Here is a 25130-nt window from a genome sequence, read left to right on the forward strand (position 1 = left end):
ACATACTTGAGTTTAAGTAGGTTAGGCTGAGAGAGAAGTGACTGGCCCAGAGTCACCCAGCTAGTTTCATGGCTGAATGGGGATTTGAACTTGGGTCTCCCCAGTCCTAGTCCAGCATTCTAACCACTACACTACACTGGTTCCTGTATCTAGAATACTTCTAGATTCAAGAATGGTGCTATGAATTTTAAAATAGTTGTTCATTGAGGGTCATGTTTAGCAAAAGGTATTTCAAAAGTATTATTTTGAGAAAAAAGTTTTAAATAGGTTAATTTTGAAATAGGTTACTTTCCCCGCTAAACATAACTCTCAATGAACAACTATTTTAAAAATAATTTCATATGCATATTAATTTATTTTTTTTTTTTGTCATATTTGTAGGCAGCAGCTCTACAGTTTCAGCCTTAAGGGCATCTTGTCTCTTGGGCTGTGCAGTGATGCAAGATAATCCTGACTGCCTTGTCCAAGCTCAAGCCATCTCTTGCCTTCAGCAGCTTCATATGTTTGCTCCACGTCATGTAAACTTGTCTAGCCTTGTAAGGTGCCTATGTGTAAGTAACTTCTTAAAATTCATTTTTTTCTGTCTGTTTTGTGACTTTGAACCAGAACACTTTAGCTATTCTTATAATAGTATTTCAAGCAATTCTTCTTTAAAGGGGAAAAAACAGCATTGAAATTCAACTCTAATAGTCACAGTCATAGATTGTGCCGTCGAGTCAGTGTTGACTTCTGGTGACCACAGAGCCATGTGGTTTTCCTGGTAGAATACAGGAGTGGTTTACCATTGCTTCCTCCCGTGCAGTATGAGATTATGCCTTTTAGCATCTTCTTATATTACTGCTGCCCAATATAGGAGTTTCTCATATTCTGGGAAACACACCAGCAGGGATTTGAACCAACAGCCTCCTTCTCTCTGGACAGGTTGCTTCCCTCTGCACCATTAGGTACATTTAAAAGTAGTTGAACTAGTAGCTTTCAGTAACATGACATTAATTTTGTGATATCTTAAAGACTATTGGATTTAATGTGGTGTAAGCATTCATGTACCCTTTTGCCAAGTATATGAAATGGTGTGCTCAGTTGTAGGAATGTGCATGAAAAAATTTGCATTTTTGTTTCAAGATCAAAACAAAACACAGATAGCCGTAACATTTCATTGAAATAGCGGTCGAACCGACTGTTTTGATGGAACAAAACTCAAAAGGTTTTGAGTGCTTCAGCCATAGGGAACAATGTGAAAACTCGAAACATCCCCATTGTTCTCCATAGGTAGCTCCTAGGGACACCAAAGTGGGTTGTGTGTTAGGGCATGATGTGTGGTACTTACCACCCACCCCACAAAATAAATGGCCAAGGAGGCGATTTTTGAACTGATTTTTAACCTTTCCCCCAAACATCATAAGAACAGCTCTGCTGGATCAGGCCCAAGCCTATCTAGCCAGCATCCTGTTTCACACAGTGGCCCATGAGAGGTCTCTGGTGAGCCCACAGGCAACAGGTGAGGGCATGCCCTCTCTCCTGATGTTGCTTCCCTGCAACTAGTATTGAGAGGTATCATGTCTCTGAGGCTGGAGGTGGCCCACAGCCACCAGAGTAGTAGCCACTGTCCACATGTCCAGTGTTCATGACTTTGTCTAATCCCTTTCTAAAGCCATCCAAGCTGGTGGCCATCACCACATCCCATGGCAAAGAATTCCATAGATTATGTGCTGTGTGAAAAAGTACCTCCTCTTGTCAGTCTTAAATTTCCTGACCTTCAGCTTCGTGGAATGACCCCTGGTTCTAGTGTTGTGAGTGTGGGAGAAAAATCTCTCTCGGTCCACTCTCTCTACTCCATGCATAATTTTATATGCCTCTCTTATGTATTACACCTCTATCATAGTCGCCTATTTTCCAAGGTAAAGAGCCCCAGATGCTGTAGCCTAGCCTCATAAGGAAGGTGCTTCAGGCCCCTGATCATCTTGGTTGCCCTTTTCCAATTCTACAATATCCTTCTTGAGATACATTGACCAGAACTGTACACAGTACTTCAAATGTGGCGACATCATAGTTTTGTATAAGGGCATTATAACATTAGCATTTTTATTTTCAAACTCGTTCCTAATGATTCTTAGCATAGAATTGACCTTTTTCACAGTTGTCGTACACTGAGTCGACACTTTCAATTAGCTGTCCACCACAACCCCAAGATTTCTCTCCTGGTCAGTCACTTACAATCCAGATCCCATCAGCATATAGGATCCTATAAGGGGGAAAGTTAAAAATCACCCACTTGCCTATTTATTTTGTGGGTTGGGTGGTAGATAGCACCCATCGTGTCCTGCCACAGAACTCACTTTGGTGTCCCTCAGAGCTACCCATGGGGAACAATGGGGGTGTTTCGAGTTTCCCCATTGTTCCCTATGCCAAACAAGCTGCACACAGAATGCACACAAATTTTGCATTGCAATTTGCAATGCATTTTTCAACCCTGCCTTGAAAAGCACCGCAGAAGCACACAGTAAAAAGGAATCTGTCCCTCCCAACACAGAACACACATTTCAAACAGTCCAAAAAAGAATAACTGACTCAAAATCTACTGCCAGCCACAGTGCCTGTGCTGCAGCAACATCATTGGCAGAAGTTGCTCTCACACACAGTTATGACTCCTTATTTCCTAGCATTGCAACAGTTACCACAGCAGCACCCTTAGTGGCAAGCAAAGCCATCAGCTCAACTAGAGCAATGTCTTCAGTCACATTTTGACTTTGCAATGCAAATTGCAGAGTAGTGAGTGAAGCACAAGTTAGTCTCAAGGCCAGACATGGAGCTCATCACAGCAATCACCAAGAAAACTCTTAACACACTCTATCTCTCACTCACTCACTCACTCTGCCACTGTCCATTTCTCACCACAACACTATCTCACAAACAAAACAAACTACAACTCAAGGAAGGCGCTCAAGTTCTGTCATTGTCAATCTGAGATCCAGCAAAACCAGCTAGTTATAGCATCAATAGCACAGTGTATTATACTCAGTGCTGAGAAAAGAAAATCAAACCTTTCTTCCTCCTCTCTTGATGTCCTCTCTTCAAGAGAGGCACACTATAAGGACTCTCTCTGCTTCCCAGTCCCTTTGAATACATTTTGAAACTCACTTCTTTTGGGCTTTCTCCCTCCCCCCCCCCACCCCAGCCAATGGCATAATTGCCCATGGCAATGTTTTGTATGATAATAAGCCAACCAAGAAGCAAGGAGATTGCAAGCCAATCGGAAGCCAATGCCAGAAAAACAATCAGCAAGGGAAAAACAGGTCTCCAAAATGGTGCTTGAAACTGGGTTGTTTTTGTTCTGAGCTCGAAACAAGCCTGTCAAAAGGTTTTGCATATCCCTACTGAGTTGGCAGAAATGTATGTACAGAAACTAAGCAGTGCGGCAAAAGGCCATAACATACAAGGGATCCAGTAGATCTGCTGCAATGTTACATAAAACTCAAACATAAACAAAATTAGAACTGTCATTGTTTCCAGCAGCTGTGATGGGCAATAATTATTATTTTTAATTGAATTTTAAAACATGTAGTGAGAGAAAAACCTGTGGTTATGATGAAGACCTAAATTCTAATTCAGTAAATTTATCAGCAATCACATGCTTGCATTTCCCTTTGAAAGGTTGTGGCATTTGTTTTTTGTTCTAAAGTATGGAATTTATAAGACAGAACAAGAATATTCTGGGAAATTGAAACAGTTTCCTACTACTTTCTGAATCTTGCTATTTTAATGTCAGATTGTGTCCAGTTATTCTTTAGCATAGACATTGATTCATTTGTCCTGTGTAGAAAGAAGAATGGCATTAATTATAGCATATTGTAGTCTGACAAAATGAATAATGCCCCCTGATGATGTGGTTATTGGGATAGAGACAACACTGTAAAAAGTCACAGTGTATACTTTTTTTGTGTCTACATTCTGAAATGTTAGGCACTTTGATATCAAAATGCTGTTTGGGCATCTGAAATAAATATGTGGGTTTTATATTGCTGTCCTAAGAAAGAGATTCGTTATAAAAAATATTTTTGAATAATTCTTGATGATCTGGGTCACCGAACTCTGTATATAACGGTGCGATTATGCTTCATACCCAGTTCTGGCAAGTCATGGGCGGGTGGGGGGAGTAATAGTATCCTGTAGTGAGTGTTATGAGTTTAGCACCTGCCTTTATGGAAATATTTTTTTATTGTTCTTAATTACTACACTCAGGATCTAAATCTGCCCCTGCATGTTAGCATATAAAAGTGCTTCATACATATGGGCCTGGTTCCTGGTCCACATTTAATGGGTACTTGTATTGCTGGGGGTGGTGGGTGGTGGTGGTGGTGTTCCTTTTCTCCTAAGCAGCATGTACTGTAGTATAAAATTATATGTTAATTGGATTTTTGGTATTATCGCATCAGTAGCTTTGAACAGCTACTAGTATAGGCAGTTGGCTTATTTTAAGGACTTGGGAATATTGGGTATTGATAATTGAATTAAGAAGTCCTCTTATGACATGTTTGAGATACAACCATGCAATGAATTTTATCCTGTATTGTTGGAGTCGGATCACCGTGGTGACGCCTGGGTTTTGTCATGACTGGATTATCATTTGTTTTTGTGCAGGAGATCTTGTTGGAAAATTCTGTGTTGGTAGGTCTCTGTGCATTGTTATTTTTTTCAGCAATGTTCAGTGCTGTGTGTTAATTTTCTCCTTTCCCCCCTGTGTTTAACCATTAATGTAAAGGAAAATACTTTTAGCATGTTGAGTGATGTTTGTTTCAGCCTAACCAAATTTTCTCTTAACATCATTATAGCTGGCACTCAGTTTTGTTGTATACACCTTATTTTTGCATTAATTTGACGTATAATGTTCAGTGCAAAAGGAGACCACCTTTTGAAACATATCTCTCTCTGTGTGTGCGCGTGCGTGTGTGTTGCTTGCACTTTCTTCCTATGTGTTTGCCATTTTCCTTGTCCTTAAAAAATATGGGAGATCAAAGAGATCAAAATGTGCATTGTGCTTTGTCTTGCTGTTGAGCTTGTGTGTTTTGGCTTCTTCATGTAAAAATTGAACTGGCAAATTTCAATTTTTAAAGCATGCCTAAATCTCATGGTCATATGAAGTATCCATTTTTGTACTTGAATGGTTCATTTCAAGCATCTTAAATATACAGTCATGGTTGCCTTCTTAAATATGTACAGGGCATATTTTTGTATGCATTTAATGACTTTTCTGTAAATTAGTGTGCATGCAGAAACATACAAAAATATAGATAAGCGATTTCGTAGCTTTGTAAAATGTGCCCATTTTACCTCCTTTTGTCACTTTCATTCTAATGATGTGTCATTAACATTTGAGGTCCATGACCTCCCAACAAGGCTTCTCTGCTGTGGGACCCCACATCTTCACATTTTTCAAGTTTCTGATGTTTGACACTTAATGGTACAAGATAACAAATGGTCAAATATAAGTTGCTTTATGCACTTATTCATTCTGTAACCATTTTAAAAACCAGATTGAAGCTTGATAACCTGTCTAAATGCTGGCTTAGGTACAACTTAGCAAGTTCCATATGTCTGTGGGTTCCTTCTGGAATCATCTTAAAATGAAGGCGGAGTGGAGGGACTGTGGCATTAATGCATTTTAAATATATGACTTTATCCTTGTCTATTGGAATTGAGAAGTTAAGAAAATTAAATTCTCAAAGTGGTGTTGAAACAGCATTTAGGAGATCAGCTAGAGAGTATTGGGCATAATGAGTATTTCTTGCATAGAGTACTTTTTGGTAGATTGCCTTTCCAGCCCTTTCCCATTCTCCATTCACTGTACTATGTCTTCTTTCTCAGTTGTAAACCTCCCCCCCCCACCGGTTGAATTTATTCTCCTCATATCTATTTCTAATCTTTTTAATATTCTGACCAAAATTCTTATATGCTAGTGATGTGAAGTTTTTGGAGTTCTTTTGAAATGAGGTTTGATGATACAAAACCATTTGCTAAAATTGGAGACACAGGCTTTCAGTGACATAGTCACTGTGGAACAATGAGGAGACCAATGTCCGGGGGTTGTCAGAGCACTCCTCACCCACCATGATACCCCTGCACCCTGACATCCAGCCAACAAAATGCTTACCAGCTGGAAGAGGGAGAGGCAGCGTTTCTGGACCCAACGTTGGCCATACCCTCTATGTTGACACCAGAAGCACGTTTGCTCATGGGTATGGCTGGCATTGGGTATGGAAGCACCACTGGTTGGACTCTCCCAGTTGGCGAGATGAGCACACTTTGTTGACTGGTTATGTGCTCCTTTTCTATCCCTTGCTCCATGTGAGGAAGATAAAAGAACAAGCAACTAGCAAACAAAGCACTTGTCTTGCCAACTGGAAGAACCAACCATCAGTGCTTCCAGGCCCAATGCCAGCCTGTCAGGACACAAGATATAAAAATATAGATGGTAAGACAAATGTTTATGACCCCTTTGTTTTAAATCCTTTTGTTTCTTACACTGCCATCACCAACTTCTAATTTTATTTGGGTTTCAAACACAGTCTTCAGTATCATGTCCGAGGATAACATGAAGAGAATTAAGCAGACTCAACTGAAACCGTATATAGTTCTAAACAAAAAAATTTAAAATTTATTCTAGTACAATAAGCTTCTGTGTGTATTTAAAACTCTACAATGTAGGATCACACGCTTAGTGGTTGATGAAACAAGGTGTCAGCCTTAATCTTGGCAAATCAATACACCAGCTGTTATGTTCAAACACTGAGATTCTTATTTTAAGATTGTTTCAGTCCATAAACAGTGGTTTTACTTCCAGGTTTCTGAGGTGACTGAATAAGAAATAACAAGCTTTCTGTGACTTCCAACCCTTCTCTTGAAAATAACTTCCCCAGGTTGCGGGGTGTACTAAGGTTTGAGTGGGCCCAGAGATGAGATTTTAAAATGGGCCCCTTTTCATTTGTTCATTTAAAATGAACAGTAATGTGAACAATGCATCACATTAAAAATATACAAACAAAATTCAATGTTATTAATATCAAAAGGGACATATAAAATAGCAATATCCTTTTGAATGGAAACATTTCACATTCTTTCATCTTTAACTGCTCCAATTCTCCTCCCTGACCTTTTTGCTGTTTAAAGCGGTGTGCCCACATGTGCATTATTATATGCCACTATAGATGCAACACACACACTTGGCCCATTTGTCTCAATATAAATTTGCTTCTAATAAACCCCTATTAAAAAGTAAAAAATGTACATTCAGCAATCAGTTCAAACATCATAAAATGTAAAGCCAAAGAAGTGTATGTGGGCTGCAATGACTGAACCAATTTCCTTAATGTTTTTTTCTTAAAATAGCCTCCCAGTCATACACTTGCAAAATAGTATAGAAATAACATTGGATTTAAACTATTAGATACTTTTGCAGCACTACATCTGAAATGAAGAAGGCTGTTCACACTTTATTCTATATGAATATAATGATTTTAGTCATTATATATATTTCTTTTAAAATTATTATTGCATGTATAATAGTAGAGCATTAACATTACCTTGACACACTGGGCACCCTAGTAAAAAAACAAATGTATCACATTCATGCATAATAAAATTCCAAGAGGATATTTGATTTAATACACAGATAGGTTAAAGGGAATTTAAAGAGATAGTATTGGGATAGGCTAAAGGAAGTTTATAAGAGATAGTAGAGGGAATTTAAAGAGATCACTGGTGAGAGGCTATGTATGTATGGAGGTAATGAACACAAACTGAATTTGAAAAATAGATTGTTAGACAGTGAGGGAAGCAGAAAGAGAGATTGATCCGGGCTGTTGAGAAAGGGGTTGTTCGAAGAGAGTAATGTGTTTACCTTACTCCTGGGTAAGAGGTCATTTTGGTGAGGGGACTTACTCCCAGATGAGTGAGACAGAGAGAGTGTGTAAGAAAAGAGAAGAGAGGAGGGAGAGAGATAAGAGCAGGGAGAAAAAGAGAGAGAAGGAAAGAGAGAGAGAAAGAACGAAGACTACAGGACAAATCTCTTTTGAAGGTTTCTCAATGTGGCTAACATTAGACTGAATGAAAGTGATGGATGGGTGTGTATGCCCTTTTTAAACTTGGGAAGACAAAAAGAAGAAGAAAAGCCAGGAAGAGCGGGAAATAAAATGTAAAATAAACTGCACCCCCCCCTGCACACACCCGGCCTGCTTGGTCACCTTTTATGGGGTGGGCGCTGTCCAGAAGGCGCTTTAGAGGCTTGCAGCCTGCCTGCACTCGGAAGGGGCTGCATTGAGAAAGGCCAGCTTGAAGGGGAGGGAGTGTTGCGCCCCCCCTCCATCGGAGGAGTGGACTTTGCTTCCCAACTGTGGGTGGCTTGCCAAGGCATGTAAGCGGAGGGAAAAGGCGTTTCCTCAACCACACTATTCTGCAAGTTGGGGTGCGAAAGCGGACGGAGCTGCTTTGGAAGAGAAAAAGAAAGTCGCCCGTCACTTCCTAACCGATCCAGGATAGTGGCAGGGATTTAAGCTTTGCAAACTCAAAGCATGCCTCTGGCATGCATTAATCCTAGGCACGCTTACTTGGGAGTAAACAACCCGCAGCTCAGGGAGCACAGCTTGTGAGGAAATAGGCACAGCGGTCTAGGGTTGCTATGCTGCATGTGAACGCTGACTTGGGAGAAAGCCATCTTGAGCTCAGAGAGAAGGGGGCTCACTTTGGAGGAAAAGAGATAGGGGGAGTGGAAGAGAGAAAAACTGGGAAGAAAAGGAAGGGGACGAGTCGCTGAAAGGAACGGGCCAGGCAGGGCGAAGGTGGAGGCCAAGGCGAGACCAGTTTATGCAGAAGGAAATGCCACTAAAGTTCCATCAGGTTTACTCCCAAGTAACTCATGCATTGGAAACAAAGATCTGTTTCACAGCCAAGGAATGGAATTCCATTGATACTTAAGTGTCATTGGTAGGGTGTTTGTCTTAGTCAGTAAAAATGAACTTGATTTGTTTTTACAGCCCAATCCGCTGACCTAATATTACTTCAGCAAAATTAGCTCTTCTGTGCTTTGCTCCTAAAAAGAGAGGTGAACTGTAGATCTCGGCAGCATGCACTTTTCAAAAGGGGCAGATCACAACTGACTTCGTTTTTCTGGACTCAGAGGTCTCCAGCAACTCCCCAGCAGCCGTTGCTTGTTCTCCACATTAAGCATTGTAACTCCTAGCTTGCCAAAGCCAGAAGCATGTTTAGTTTGAGAACTTGCGGGGGCAGAAAGGGGCTAGCTATCTCTTTAAGAGAAAGGAGTACTGCTAGATGTTGGGTTTTGTGGCGGCAAAATGCAAACATGGGAGGACTCGTGCAGCTACAACAATTTAGTGGCAGATACTGAGGCTGCAATCCTTAGTAGCTTTACTTGGAATTAACTCTCACTGAAAGTAATGGGTCTTGTTTCCAAGAAATTGGCTTGGGAAGAATCATATTTATTAAAATGATCAAGAAAAGATGGACTATGGATCTTTTCATGTATGAAAAGGGATCTTTTCATGTGTGAAGGCGAGAAGCAGACTAAACTGGAGTGAATGGGTGGGGAGGGATCCCTAAAATTCCAACCTGCACTTTTGAACCTGAAATGGCAGAGCAACACGTCCTCCTCCCCCGTCCGCCTTGGACAAAGGAGGCCTTTCAAGATGGTGAAACATACCTCCTGGTAATCTTAGAAGCGCAAAGAGGGATTCAGAGGGGCAGCAGAGAAGAGCCACCTGCTGCAGCTGGAAAGGAAGGTGTGTGGGCCCGTCGCATGTGCTTCGCCGCCCTCACGGTGTTGGTGGCTCGATCCGTACATGCAGCTTTGTCTGTGAGCAAGGTGGGAGCAGCGGCCATGCGTGTGGAGGGCGCTGCCGCGTCCTCCTGCCAGCCAATAAAAGCCTCTCTGTGAGCCCTGACGCCAGAGAAGGCCGGCTGGATGGGGCCAGGATGGGGAAAGAGGAGCAAAAGAGAGATGGGGAAAGGGGAGAGAGAGAAAAGGAATACTAAAGTCTTGGGCAGTGGGCTGTAATCAGGGGGGAGCTGGGGAGTCGGGATGGAATGGATCATGAGACTTTCCTCTGGGGGGGCCCTTTGAAGCATCGGGCTGGGAGACAACTGTCTCCCCTTATGTAATGGACGGTACACCCATGCCTGGTTGTATAATCCATGTATAAACTATACACTTCCAGCAATTGTATCTGGTCATGCTTGATTGACAGAGGTCTAGTCTGGTGTGTAAAACCTACCCACCTAACCTCCCAATTCCCAACCCTCAGTCCCTCCCTAGAGAACCCTATCAAGAGACCCTAACCATCCCTATCTTCTGGGTTAACTGTTAATAGCCTCCTATTTCCTCCAATCTAAAGCCCCTCCCTTAGGAATATTCCACTGAGGAAGTGTCCAGACTCAATTTTTGATTGACAGCTTCTGCTTGCCAATCACCACACAGCAACACCCTCTGCATCAACATGCTTCTGACGTTGATGCAGGGGGCATGGCCAGTGCAGGGAACACAGTGAGGGTAGGCAGTGGGAGGGGCCACTGCAAGCCTTTCTACATCCCTGGATTCAAAGGACCTTAAGCAGAATTCTTGTTGCAAAATCAAACCACCTTTTCCTCTCTACTGCAGCCCCCTGTGTCCCCCTTAAAAAGCTACTCTTGAGCGTCAAGGCATCCTCCAAAACGGCATGGGGAACTGTAGCAGGAGTGGGAAATTGGTAGAAATGTGAAGGAAGCACCTTATCTGGGCAGTAATAGCTTCTGCTCACATAAGAGCCTTTGGATTGAAGTCATATTCTTTGTTTGACAGAGAGTGAACTTTTTTCATTGCATGTCAAATAACCAATCTTCAACCAAAGTTCTCAAAGCGTTTTAGACAGACAGACCGATAGTAAAAATATTTATTGAAATTGTATTTATTGAGTGTTTCCACTCAAGATATTGAATTATTTAAGAGATAGATAAAACAATGCAATGATGAATAAAACCCAACCACATGCAGTGAAGATGGTGGAGATTGGATCAGAACCTATATGTGATTGAAAACATACATTGGTTTGCTGATGAGCTGGGAGGTAACCACATTGAATTGAGCTGGGCTTACATGCTTAGAAGAGCTGCCACCTTGATAGGTGGCATCATAAATCACCACTTTTCTTTCTGGAAACCGCCTCACAATGCTCTGGGGAAGGAAGCAACATTAAGTTGTGTTCTTTCCCCAGTGCAGTACTGGGGAAGACATTACTGTGTGTGTTGTGCTTCTGTGAAATATTGCACTTTGACACTGTTCTTCCTGTCCTTCTGGCTTTTTCCTTTATGACTTTTAGTTTTCTCTTGGAGCTGTAATTACTTAGAAATTACTTTAATTTTAATCTTAATTACTTTAGGTTCTTTCCTTTCTGATACTAACTACAAAAGTGCAATCCAGTTTATGTCCTTATTCACGTTTCAGGTGAATCTTTCTAGTTCATATCTGTTACTGAGACGAGCAGTACTAGCTTGTTTACGTCAGCTTGTGCAGAGAGAGGCAGCTGAAGTATCTGAACATGCTGTTGCCCTTGCTAAAGACAGCAGAGAAGACTTTACTCCAGGTAGTACTAAGCCTTAAAAATACAGATTGGCTAACTTTGAAAAGCTCTTGCATGCTCTCCTCCTCCCCAAATCAAATTTTGATTTTTGGTATAGGTATTACTGTGCCTTTTAAAGTCCTGCAAATATTCATGTGTTTCTGTTTGACTGCTTGGACACTAGGACTTGGGAGCCATTTAATGACATGAGAGAGGCCCAGAAGTCACATACATATCCAAACAACTTCTACTACTACGAATATTTATCTACTACTCTTCAACCAAAGTTCTCAAAGCGTTTTAGATAGATAGATAGAAATAAATAAGATGGCACCCTGACCCAAAGGGCTCACAATAGAAAAAGAAACATAAGGCAGATACTAGCAACAGCCACTGGAGGGATGCTGTGCTGGGGTTGGTAGAGCCAGTGCTCTCCCCCTGCTAAATAAAGAGAATCGCCACTTTTTAAAAAGTGCCTCTTTGCTCAGTTAACAGAGGTTCTCATGTAGGAATGCATACCTGCCACCATGTCCCTTTTTCCCATTCAAGTGAATGGGAAAATAAGGACATGTTGGCAGGTATGGGAGTGTTGAAGGTCCGGTTTAGGCAAACAGTTTATCCTGTGATAAGAACTTCTCCTGGACTGTACCACTTCAAACTGCAGGAATGAATGCTTGAATACTATCCTGTATCGAAAACTCTGTCCTCATGCAAAGCTACTAGCCACTGGCTCCCTGCTAAAGTAAAGGTAAAGTGTGCTGTTGAGTTGGTGTTGACTCCTGGCAACCACAGAGCCCTGTGATTGTCTTTGGTAGAATACAGGAGGGGTTTACCATTGCCATCTCCCACACAGTAGGAGATGATGCCTTTCAGCATCTTTCTATATTGCTGCTGCCCGATATAGGTGTTTCCCATAGTCTGGGAAACATACCAGCGGGAATTTGAACCTGCAGCCTCTGGCTTGCTAGTCAAGTCATTTCTACCCTGTGCCATTAGGTGGCTTGGCTCCCTGCTAGCCACTGAGATAGAGAGAATATAGGGAAACGTATTGCTGTAATGTCCACAGGGGCGGCTCAGGATATTGGGTGCCTGAAGTGAGATGCAAAATGCCACCTTGCCCACTGCAGTTTAGGGGGTATGTAGGTTGATGAAAGAAGACTGATTGCTATTGGCCTCTGCATGTCACTCCAGGCCCCTTGCAAGTGTCAGATTGCGAGCTGTCAGTCTGACCCTTGCATGCCTTTACAAGAGCATGAGGTAAGGAAGGGATACTGTCAAAAGCCCCTGGCATTGTGCTCTTGCAAAGGTATACAAGGTTAGATGAAAGCGCCAGACAAAGATGAAAGGTTGCAGACAACCCATCACCCTCACCTTGCACTTCTTCCAGAGGCTTGCAAGGTTTGGCTCAGGAGCTCCCAGTCTAACCCTTGCAAGCCCTTGGAGCACAAAGACACTCTTTGCTCTACCTAGGGTTGGTGACAGCAGATGCCACCACCATGAACACTTCTGCTCCTCTTCTTCACTACTTCCCATCCTCGGCCTGTTCAAAAAGCACAAAGCAGGGAATTGCTTCTTGCTGCTCCAACTTCCTTGTCCTCTATCTTTTGAACAGGAAGAGGGTGAGATGTAGCTGGGACTGCGGAGGGGATTTTCTCAGCAAACCTCATTAGCGAGCTGCCTCTGAATGTCCAAAGGAGTAGTTGTATAGGAAAGAGGAACAAATTGCATATTTCTACACAGCCTGAAAATACTTCATTGCAGACAATATGTCTTAAGCTGCTCTCAGGAAGGATAGCTGTTTGAAAACAGATACATACTTTGTAAGACCTTTAGCCCATCTTTTCACCTATATTGACCCCTATATTGAAAGGTTGGCTAAGCCAGAGTTTCAGAAGTTATAAATTCCATAGCTGTAGGTAGCAGACAATGGGAACAGATGCTGGTACAGAGGCCCAAAATACATTGTATTGCATTGGGCTCCGAGCTTCTAAGTGGCATAAAAACCATAATTGTTTTCTCCCAAGGCATTTCTTTGCTAGATGGAATGCTTTAAACAAAACTGGAATGATACATAGTGAACTGGGCAGTGTCTTGTGTCCCATTGTTTGTGTTTAGATAATCTGTGAGCATTCATGGAAGTATGCAATTACAAAAGCACTTTTAAAAATTATTCCAGTGTGTTAAATGTTGTTTCAGTTCATGCTTTTGTAAGCTTCTGAGGGCAATAATTCATGGTTATTTGTTCAGTGATGGCATTCATAACTTACTCTCATCTTTACAGGCATTAATATCAGAGAAGTAGGTCTTGAAGGGGCATTGCTGAGTTTATTGGACAAAGAACTAGATCCAAAACTGTGCCAAGATATCAAAGAGACCCTGAGCCATATGCTTATATCAATGGCTGTTGAAAAACTTTCCTTCTGGTTGAAGCTCTGCAAAGATGTCCTTGCTGCCTCTGCTGGTATGGGCCAATATCAATAGCAATAGCACTTACATTTATATACCGCTCTATAGCCAGAGCTCTCTAAGCGGTTTACAATGATGTAGCATATTGCCTCCAACATTCTGGGTACTCAATATCTTCTGCTTATAAACAGGACTTGTAGCACATACCTTATCATTGGAGAGGATACCTTTCAGATGGTTTCTTAACCTGTTTTACAAATAATAAATGTCACCTGTAAAAGGGGGGGAAATGCATTGGGAGGCGAGAGGGCAAAAAAAGAATCCTTGATCCTTCCTCTCAGGCCACCAACTTCATCATTCTTTCTTCTTCTCCTCTCCCCACCCATCTCTGCTTTTCTCATTGCCCATTATCCCTGTTCTTTCCTCCCGCACCCCTATTTCTATTTGATTATCCATGGTGAGGTTTTTATGGATAAAGGTAAAGTTGTGCCATCGAGTCGGTGTCGACTCCTAGCAACCACAGAGCCATGTAGTCATCTTTGGTAGAATACAGGAGAGGGTTACCATTGCCGTCTCCCGCGCAGTATGAGATGATGCCTTTCAGCATCTTCCTGTATTGCTGCTCCCTGATATAGATGTTTTCCATAGTCTGGAAAACATACCAGCAGGGATTTGAACCAGCAACTTCTTGCTCCCTAGGCCAGTTACTTCCCCACTGCACCTGGCCGATTAAAAATAATAGTTGTACTCTGGCACCACTCTGGTCAACTATGTTACATAGCTCCATAAGCCGTTTGCCTCCCTTTTTGTGTCTTCATGCAGATTTCACAACAGTAGCTTCAGTGGATACTACCCAAGAAGAGGAGGGTACTCAAGGGGATGATGAATTGGCATTTGCCTTGGAAAATGATGAAAAATCACACCCTTTCCCCCACCCACGATGGTCTACTAGGGTTTTTGCTGCAGAGTGTGTTTGTAAAATTATCGGCCAATGTGAGGATGCGGGCAATGCTCATTTTGACATAGCTTTGGCACAGGAAATGAAGCAAAGGGATTCAAGAGGTATGTACTAACATTAGCTGAGACACCAGCTGGGAAATGTCTTGAGTGGCTTAATGGAATTCAGCATAAGGCTCTTCACAGTTGCTGTTGCAGACATTAAGATGACATGAAGGATGTATGTATTCAGTTGTTAACTTGCAGATAGTGTATATTTATAAATAAACAATACTATTGAAGTTCCTTTTTCCAAAACGCACAGGCTGTGAATGATTGACTCCTCACAAAATGTTGAAAACCTGCACTTGTCATTGGTAGGGATGTGCATGGAACCAGCCCAGGGTGACATTCTACTGCAATAAATTGCAGCCTAAATTGACTCCTTTCCATGTGTTAGATGTATTTTTCTGAGGAAGTGTAAGAAGATGGGCATGAATGCTTTGCAGGCCTAGACTACAATCAAAACTAACAAGTTGCTTAATCGTTGCCATCTTTTCCCTTCATCCTTTTTATCACCCTCAGATGATTTCCTAGTGTTGCATTTAGCTGACTTGATCCGCATGGCTTTTATGGCTGCCACTGATCATAGTGACCACCTTCGTCTTTCTGGTCTTCAGATGTTGTTGGTTCTCATCCGAAAGTTTGCTTCTGTACCAGAGCCAGAGTTCCCAGGTCATGTAATTCTGGAGCAGTATCAAGCAAATGTGAGTAGCTTATTGGTTCTAGTATTGGTTTCTGGGGTTTATTTTTTTAAAACAGAATTCTTATTAAACGTTGTCATAAGAATGTAAGAAGTGCTCTGCTGGTCAGATCCAAATTCATCTGGTCCAGTATCTTGTCCCATAATAGCCAACCAGATACCTCTGAGAAGACCACAGGGCTTGAAGACAATAGCCCTCTCCCAGTGTGGCTGTTATTCACTGGTATGCTGGCTCTGAACTTGGAAGTTCCATCTAGTCATTATAATTAGTAGCCATTTTTAGATCTATTCTCCATGAATTTGTCTGATTGTCTCTTAAAACCACCTAAGCAAGTAGCCATCATTAGATCACATGGAAGCAAATTCCATGCATTATTTATGTACTGTGTGAAGTACTTTTTCTTGTCTGGTGAATCTCCTGCCAGTTCATTGCATTGAATGTCCCCTTCCCCATGCATTAATTCTTAAAGATATTCATTATAAATAATGCATTTTGGTATCTTGCACCACACAAACTAAATAAGACTTGCAAAATATCCGAAGATAAATGTTAGTGGTATAGTAATTAAAGAGCTGACTTTGTGGATGTTTGGAGGAATTGTTCTAAAATAAGGGAATTTTGGAAATGAACATATTTTGATGGCTAATGAAAGTTCTATATGTTACTGCATTACCTGGATGGGCTAGGAGCAACAAAATCCTGTTTGAAACATCTTTTTGATGGCTTCAGAAATCTGAATTGCCAATTAAGGTATTGCAGTTCTTTACTGTTGGATAATGGCTATGTAAAAATTGGGGAAAGTCTGAAAAGAGAGCAGAAATGGAGAAATACATGTTTTGAAAAAACTTGCTAACATTTATTATATTTTTAAGAACTGTACAATGTATACAGTAACTGAGCATTTAAAATGCTTTATTTTGTACATACAGCACTCTACTTCTGTAATGGATAGTTTACACTTGATATAAGTTGCTTGATCTTGCATGGCAAGCCAGTGTACACAAACAGCTTACCAGGTAGTGACTATTTTAAAATGGTTTCTGAAGCAGCTAAAACATGCATCTTGGCCCTGACATATCCAGCAAGTTAGCAAAAAATTAGTAGTACTCTTGCATGTTACCACTTAGTATAATGATATCTAACCGATTTTCCTTTCAAGTGTATTTGTAAAAATGTGTAAACAGAGTCTGTTGCCTCAAGTTACAGTTTTTGTAATGGAATGAGTCTTAGCACTTTATCAAATTACTTTCTTTTAGGTTGGTGCAGCTCTTAGACCAGCCTTTACTCCAGAAACACCACCTGATGTAACAGCAAAAGCATGTCAGGCAAGATTTTTTAAATCTTTAAAATTCCATGAAGTCTTGACCAACCACAAATAAAAGTTGAAATAATAAACAATTATATATTCATCTTGTCTCTAAATATAGTATTTGGGACTGCTATCCTTTCAAAAATTAAACCTGATTGCATTGTGAATTCAGTGTCCTTGAATTATCTCCATATCCCTATATGGATAAATCCATGTCCTCCATATCACCCTCCCCTCTCCTTTTCTTTCACATGCAAGAGCAAAGGGAAAGCTTTTACTTATGCTTTGAGGTAAGTTACAGTTCTATATTTTGTCTGAACTTAGGAACTGTGGCTTATTTTGAACCTCAGGGAGAGACAAACCAAGATCAAATCATAATTTCAGAAGCTGGTTTGTTTTATAACTGTAATTTAGAATAAACCACACTTCTCTTTTTCAGATGCAAAGTAGAACCGTGCTATACTTTAAATTAAAAGTGTTCCTGCTCCTTGGGAGCATAGCAAGATTGGAGTGGGCCCTGAGACAAAAAGTGAAAATGGGCCCCTCTTCCCCTCTGCTGCCGCCTTTAGAAGAGGCAAGTGGGGAGAGCAAAAAGTAAGTTGTCACCCAGCCAGAAGGTGCCCCTCTCTTGGACCCAGGTACATTTGCCACTGCACCGCTCCCCTTCAATTGTAGCTACGGTATGTCCCTGCTTCTCCTTCTGTCACATGTGAAAGGGGGAAGGAAGCATGTGTGCCCATGACTTGCAGAGGCACATTCATGAAATGGGAAACTATAACTGTTCTGTTCTGATGTAGTGGTAAGTAGGTTTGCTGCTAAATCAAAAATAAGAGAGGAAATCAGAGCATGAGGTAGGGGAGGAATGCCCATGAGGAAAGTGCTTGTTCATTTAGTTGGTAACCCATGGCTTGGCTTTGTCTGAATCAACCTGGTGTTTGTCTGCCTCTTGCAGAAATATCCACTGCAACATCTTAAAGTAACCACATGATTCACTGTTATACTAGGTTTGCAGTGCCTGGATAGCAAGCGGTGTAGTAAGTGACCTTAATGACCTTCAAAGGGTTCATCAATTACTTGTGACATCTTTGATTAAAGTTCAGGCTGGGAAAGAAGCACAAAGTCAAGTGTACAATGAAGGCACATCGACTATGGAGATTTTGGCTGTGCTAAAAGCTTGGGCAGAGGTAATTTTTAAAAGTTGCAATAGTGCTTTTAAATTGCAGTTGTGGAGCAAAGATGTAAATCTGGATTCTTGAGCTGAGTTTGTATATTACAATATGTTGTGAATTTTGGAGGGCATTTCTATCTGGAAGGATTTTGTTGTTAGCAGCACTCTTAAATAGCCTTTCCTGATTGTGTACGGTATTTCTGTTATACTACCTAACCCACTATATATTGAGCAGTAACATGTAGCATTTGAAATTAGATAATATATTGTCAAGTTGTATTTTAAATCTGTGCCCTCTGTGTCTAGAGCTATCTCTGGACAAGTAGGGTATTTAGTTCCCCTCTTCTACTCTAGCAACAATGATCAACTTGAAGATCCCCATCATTCTTTGTTAAATTGGAGCAGTAAATGAATGTTATCACAGTTCTTTTAAAGTGGGCTCAGTATACATTTTTCACTCCTGAAGCTGTGGTTGTATGTACTGCACGCTAAGTGCTGGTTCACACTTCAGAGAACCTCTTTCCAGCAAGGAGAGTTTGCAGCTGCTTTCCACTTATATCAACCCCACTCCCTCCGTGATAAGAGACAGTGAAGAACTCATTGGCCTGTTATCCTACCTTCTTTTTGATGTTGGTGGCTTTTCTCTGTTCTTGGTGTCAAGCCTCATTATACATTCTAATTCAACTGCTTCTCACTCTACTCTGCCTACTGAGGATTGTACTTCATGCATCTGATAGGCTTTAATCTACAAAAGCTTATGAGATTTCAAAAGGAGACTAGAGTGAGAATCAGTTGTTAGAATTTATAATTAGGCTAGACGTCCTTTCCACAGGTCTTAACCGAAACAAGCTTCTTCTTTTTTTTTAATCACATTATAGAGTGAATTGCTTTGCAGCATTGCTAGGAAGAGGTTGTCACATATTACTGCTTATTGTGGGGGATCAGAATTTAAGGGGTGAGTTATATCTTCCTGTGCTGGGTGGGGTTACACTCTCCCAGAAGGAACAGGTACGCAGCTTGGGAGTGCTCTTGGATCCAGGCCTCACCATGGTATCTCAGGTGGAGGCTATGGACAGGAGTGCTTTCTATCAGCTTCTGCTGATTCAACAGCTGCATCCATTCCTTGAAGAAAACGATCTCAAAACAGTGGGCATCAGCTGGTAACCTTGACTACTGCAATGCGCTCTACGTGGGGCTGCCTTTGTATGTAGTTCGGAAACTTCAGTTATTCAGTTCAAAATGCGGCAGCCAGATTGGTCTCTGGGGTGACCCGGAAAGACCATATTATGCCTGTCTTAAAACAGCTGCACTGGCTGCCAAATATGTTTCCAGGCGAAATACAAAGTGCTGGTTATTACCTTTAAAGCTCTGAACGGCTTGGGTCCAGACTATCTTAGAGAGCGCCTTCTTCGATATGATTCCCATCACTTGTTGAGATTATCTGGAGAGCTCCGTCTCCAGTTATCACTGGTACGTCTGGTGGTGACTCGGAACTGGGCCTTTTCTGTAGCTGCTCCTGATCTATGGAATGCACTTCTGGCAGATATCTGCAGTTTAGGCTCGCTTTCGGCCTTCAGAGATCCCTAAAAACTTATTTGTTTGGCCTGGCCTTCCAAGGCTTGTAAAGCGTTGTTGTTCTTTAAAAGTATTTTAATTGGTTTTAAATGGTTTTGATTGTTTTTTAATTGTGTTTACATTGTTTTTAGCACTGTGTTTTGAACTGTGTGTTTTTATGTCTTTTTAAAAGTTGTTGTACACTGCCCAGAGCCTCTGGATGAGGTGGTTTATAAATGTAAAAATAAATAAATAATAAAATGTGAATACGTTTAAGCTAGTCACAAGACTGGGCCCCTTGTATTTCCTGCCATTTGGCACCCCTGTGTTTAATTTCTCTCTATATATCTATACCCATATATATTTGCCTACAGAGGATAACTCTTCGTGCACCTGATGAAGTGGTGGACTGTATTCCATGACAGCCTATTTTACAAATTTATCGTTCTTTGAGGTGCCACAAGAATCGGTAGCAGTATGAGGAAAGAGAGCTCTGTGATAGATATCTGCTCACACAGAATTCTGGGCACTGTATGTACATACATACATATGCACATAACTTATTAACCTAAATACTGAAACTGATCAGAAGAGAAGAAATGCTGTTAAATGCCTGTATATGCATTTGAGGAGTTGAGCATTATAGTTGGAATTTTGTTTGATTCTCTCAAATTCCTATTCATTGACTGAACACAAGACTACACATATCCTTTTGTTCTTGAAACCCAGGTTTATATAGTTGCAATTCAAAGACAGAAAAAACAAAATGATGTCAGCAGGCCACCCTTGGTCATAAGCATCACGGAGGAGAGCAACAGAGATCAGACATCTTCAGTGGATGAACTTTTGGAGCTAGTCCAAGCAGACCTGGGTAATCTGAGCAAACTTTGGCTTGCTGCACTCCAGGATTTTGCTTTTTTGACTTTGCCTTCAGAATACACCTCTCAGCTTCCTGCTGAAGGTAGGAAACAAATGGAATTGGAATGTTTCCATTGAATGCAGTTAGCAAGTGAATACAGTTAGCAACTCAAATGCTACTTATTGGGCTGGATATGTTAAATGAAAATGTAACTAGTAACATGATACCAGCAGTGTTTCCTCTAAGGCGTGTGCGCATGCTCACATGTTTTTTGCTGCTCAGTTAATTTTAGATCCTGCTCAGGTTTAATCGGGAAGGTCCCATTCTGAATGCATGTGTGCACACACTGCCTTAATACTGCCACGCAGAACAAAACTCATTTCACACACAGATGAAAAAAATTAGAGAACACACTGGAAAAATTAGAGAGAATACTACACTGGAGAGAACACAGTGCATATTGCCCTGTTGGAGGTGGGCAGGGTAAATGATTAAGTAGGATGATATTTGTAAGATTGCAGAGTGAAGACGAAGCTTACTGGAATTGTCATGACGTTTAAATGAAGAATATTATTTGTAAAGAATAACCTTTTATTATTTTACAATAAAAAGTATAATTAAAAAAATAAAAACAAAGCATTCCTATCTTTTAAAATAAGTTATTTGGGAAATACTGGGTATCTATTGCATTTTTTGTAGGCGGTGCTTTCTATACTGCAGAAACAATGGAAAATTCAAGACCACACTATCAAAACTCCTGGGCCCCAATTCTTCATGCTACAGCATTGTGGCTCACCAGCACAGGTTTTCTTGTGGGTGATTCAGATGAAGGTCTGTCTAATCTCTCTCGACCTGTCACCCCAACTACCATGTGTCAAGACTCTACATCTCGGGCTGCTGTAAAATCACCTGAGGATGTGAATACTGACAGATTTCACCTTGTCTTGGGTCAGTGAGTTTCTGAACTTGCTTTGATGTTTTTTCAAAAGTCATTTTTGCAAGGCGCCATTAGAAATCTGTATGAACTGTTATGTAAATGTCAAAATGCTATCCTTGATTGAATTGCCTTGTTTTATGGATTGACTGCAGAATACTATGATAAAATTAACTATGTTGTTTAGAATTCGGCCAGTGGTCCATCTTAGCTGAAGACAGTGAATCAGAATGGCAGCAAGTCTAAAATTCAGTCCCATTGGATCTGGAGCATTTGTCTGCTGTCACAATTTGCATGTGAAATTCCAGTTGGAATTTGTCATTTGGACAATACTGTATTAATTGATAAATAAAATTGGGGTTAAGTGAATACTTACAGTAATGACATTCTTCCTTTGCCCCATCTTATAGGAATTACTGTGGAATTCCTCTGTTCTCCTCGATCAGATGCAGCAATGGAAAATATTACTGCTTGTCTGCATGCCCTCCAAGCACTACTTGATATCCCTTGGCCAAGGTCTAAGATTGGTGGTGATCAGGTAACAATCTGATTCAGAAATTGAGTCTGAATTGCCAGCTATTGCAATGCTTCGATGGCTGTTGTTCCAACATCTCGAGGAACCACATTTCTCTCTTCGATACCTTGATGTCTCACGATACTGTCACAGTGTGGAAGTCACTTGAATTAGCCTTTGTGATGCAACTACTGCACAATATGAGCTGTGTTGTATATTATGGCCAGCCACACAAACTGGCCACAACTGCATAGTAAGTCTCCGGGAATACTGACTGGGCATACTGCTAGGGATGTGCACGAAATACTTCAGGCACATCCCAGGGGGTGGGGAGGGGTTCCTTTAAAAGGAGGCAGGCAGGTCCTACCTGCTCCTCCTGCGAGCGTCCACTGCCCTGCACTGCCCTAAGAGAAACATCCCCATGAAAACAGTAGCCCATGCAGTGGTCGCCTTTAAAAAACCCTACAGTGGTGATGGGATGCTTCCTCCAGCATCCCTCATGTGGCATTGGCATGCAAATGGTGGTGGCACATGCATTGACGCCATTTGCTTGCCAATGCTGTATGAGGGATGCTGGGGGAAGCATCCTGTTGCCACGGTGCAACGTTTTAAAGGAGACTGCGACACGGGCTGCTGCTTTCATGGGTATGTTTCTCTTAGAACAGCGCAGCAATGGGGCGGTGGAAGCTTGCAGGAGGGGCAGGTAGGACCTGCCCGCCTCATTTTGAAGGAACCCCTCGCCCAGCACCGAAAAAATTTGGCTGCAGGGAACCGCACCTCTTCAAAGAGGCATCAAACTAATTCAGGCACATCCCTACATGCTGCACTCTGAGCCAGTACACAAACAGCTTATTCATTAGTATAGCTGCCATGCAGAGGCAGTTGAAACAGTTTCCAGATGGTGGCCATATCACAAGAAGCAGACTGTTGGTTTATAGTAATGGTTATTAATATCAGCTTACTGGAATTGTCCTGATTTTTTAATGAAGAGCACAGTCTGAGTGAGATTATGCTTTGGAAGCATTTCAGGATATTTTTGTTAGATAGCGGGAGGTCATCTAGTGTTGGGGAAGGTTAAACTGGCAATTTTTGTCCTTTTTAAAAAAGAAAATTTAACTGGCTCAAACAGAACAAAAACATCAGCTTGTAACAGGCAGTGTCAGTAGTTGTTACACAGCCTGTTGGTCCATGTGGTATCTGGCTTTCAAGGGAATCATGTAAAAGCAGTGGGGCGGTTTTAAGAATTGTGCCCATAGTTGAGAAGCTTTTCCTAGTGTTTAGCCTACAAAAATGTGATGATGTGGTGAATAGAACATAGAGAATCCAGTCATTTGGGGTGGCTTTGAGTAAGCTGCTCTCTCTTCTCCTAATCTATTTTCCAGGCCTATTATAAGGATAAAATGGGCTGTGTTAAAAGTTAATTAAAAGGCCTTATCAACTTCCCTTTCTATAGGAGCTGAGTGTTGAGCTACTGAATGTTTTACATCGACTTATACTGACCAGAGAGTCTCCTGACATTCAACTTGCTGCTCTAGAAGTTGTTCATCAGATACTTTTTGCAGCTCAGGAACATGTCAAGGAAAAAAGGAGAAGTGCAGAAGGTATACCACTGGGATGAGATTGCTTATGACTGTGGCCTGTTATATGGCAGGAAAAAACTTTTAGGATTCTTAAAGCTGCTGGCATAGTACCAATATACTTTAACTCTGCATTTGTTGTTCGTTTCTCTAGTTTTTCTTGGAAGTGGCATACTGGAGTGCAGCTTTTTTTCAAAGGAAGGGTTTAGTATAAATGTTTTTTTTAGTTAGTGATGGCAATTAATTCATTCCTTCTTTTTTTTCATTATTAGCATAATTCTGAAATGTAGTGTTTGTTTTAAATACTACAGATTGTTTAAACAGAGGGCATGCTTACACTTCAGACTGAAATGATTTAACATCTTCACTTGTCTTCGCTGCCTAAAAACCTTTGCAGTTATAATTTTTTAAGGAAACAGGAAATGGCAAACAAAACAATACCAACATTCTTAGAAAATTAGTTTCCAGATTTTCTTGGCTGAAAGCATGACAGTGAAAACTGGTCTAAATCCAGTCTGCATTTGTAGTGCAGATGTAACCTGAGTAAAGCGAAACTGTAGATAATGATATTGCATGGAATTTTGTGGTGTTATGCATTTATCCTGCTGTGTTAACAAACACTTGATGTTGCATTGCTATGCATGTATGAGTTGCAAAACAGCTTTGTGGTATTCTGCAGTTTGATTTATTTTGGAAACTTTCATACTTGGATGCCAGTGATCCAGAAAAGGAAGAGGAGAGCTAGTCTTGTGGTAGCAAGCATGACTTGTTCCCTTAGCTAAGCAGGGTCCTCCCACTGCATATGAATGGGAGACTTGATGTGTGAGCACTATGAGATCTTCCCCTTAGGGGATGGAGCCGCTCTGGGAAGAGCAGAAGGTTCCAAGTTCCCTCCCTGGCTTCTCCAAGATAGGGCTGAGAGAGATTCCTGCCTGCAACCTTGGAGAAGCCGCTGTCAGTCTGTGAAGACAATACTGTGCTAGATGGACCTATGGTCTGACCATATGGCAGCTTGCTATGTTTCTATGAAAATAGGTAATGCCTAAGATGAGTTCTTGGCATAATATTAATCTCAAACATGCCATTTCAAAGAAAGGGAAGGTTGTGCCGTCGAGTCCGTGTTGACTTCTGGCGGCCATAGAGCCATGTGGGTTTCTTGGTAGAATACAAGAGTGGTTTACCATTGCCTTCATGTGCACAGTATGAGATGATGCCTTTCAGCACCTTCCTATGTCACTGCTGCCCAATATAGGAGTTTCCCATATTCGGGGAAACACACCAGTGGGGATTTGAACCAACAGCCTCCTGCTCTCTAGGCAGGTTGCTTCCCCACTGCACCATTAGGTGGCACTGGCACATCAAAGAAACCAGATATTGTATCATAGTTGTTGGGCCCGATGCCAGCCTGTTGCTGCCCAGCCTTTTGTGTTTTCATGCCTTTTTTAATTTCATGCACATAACTTGCAGGGCAGAATCTTCCTTTTAAAAAATTATATCCCTCATGGTTAC

General features: G+C 41.4%; 2 protein-coding genes across 8 annotated transcripts in view; one reads left to right on the forward strand and one right to left on the reverse strand.

Moving 5' to 3' along the window:
- The window catches only part of HEATR5A (HEAT repeat containing 5A), a 119830-nt gene that overhangs the window by 71370 nt on the left and 23330 nt on the right, over positions 1–25130 (forward strand). For 6 of the 7 annotated variants that reach the window (XM_053284331.1, XM_053284337.1, XM_053284333.1 and 3 more), the window contains 12 exons: positions 382–551; positions 4639–4665; positions 11486–11624; positions 13882–14061; positions 14829–15068; positions 15528–15709; positions 16963–17031; positions 18020–18199; positions 20467–20698; positions 21296–21544; positions 21941–22068; positions 23498–23645. In XM_053284331.1, the coding sequence (XP_053140306.1) occupies positions 382–551; positions 4639–4665; positions 11486–11624; positions 13882–14061; positions 14829–15068; positions 15528–15709; positions 16963–17031; positions 18020–18199; positions 20467–20698; positions 21296–21544; positions 21941–22068; positions 23498–23645 (1944 nt within the window). The remainder of the gene's footprint in view (positions 1–381; positions 552–4638; positions 4666–11485; positions 11625–13881; positions 14062–14828; positions 15069–15527; positions 15710–16962; positions 17032–18019; positions 18200–20466; positions 20699–21295; positions 21545–21940; positions 22069–23497; positions 23646–25130) is intronic. The other variant, XM_053284336.1, reaches the window with a different exon arrangement.
- LOC128351554 (uncharacterized) overlaps positions 1–25130 on the reverse strand; it is a 67805-nt gene that overhangs the window by 2811 nt on the left and 39864 nt on the right. The gene's annotated exons all lie outside the window — the stretch shown is intronic.

The sequence above is a fragment of the Hemicordylus capensis genome, chromosome 1 (genome assembly GCF_027244095.1).
Source record: "Hemicordylus capensis ecotype Gifberg chromosome 1, rHemCap1.1.pri, whole genome shotgun sequence".
NCBI classification, from domain to species: Eukaryota; Metazoa; Chordata; class Lepidosauria; order Squamata; family Cordylidae; genus Hemicordylus; species Hemicordylus capensis.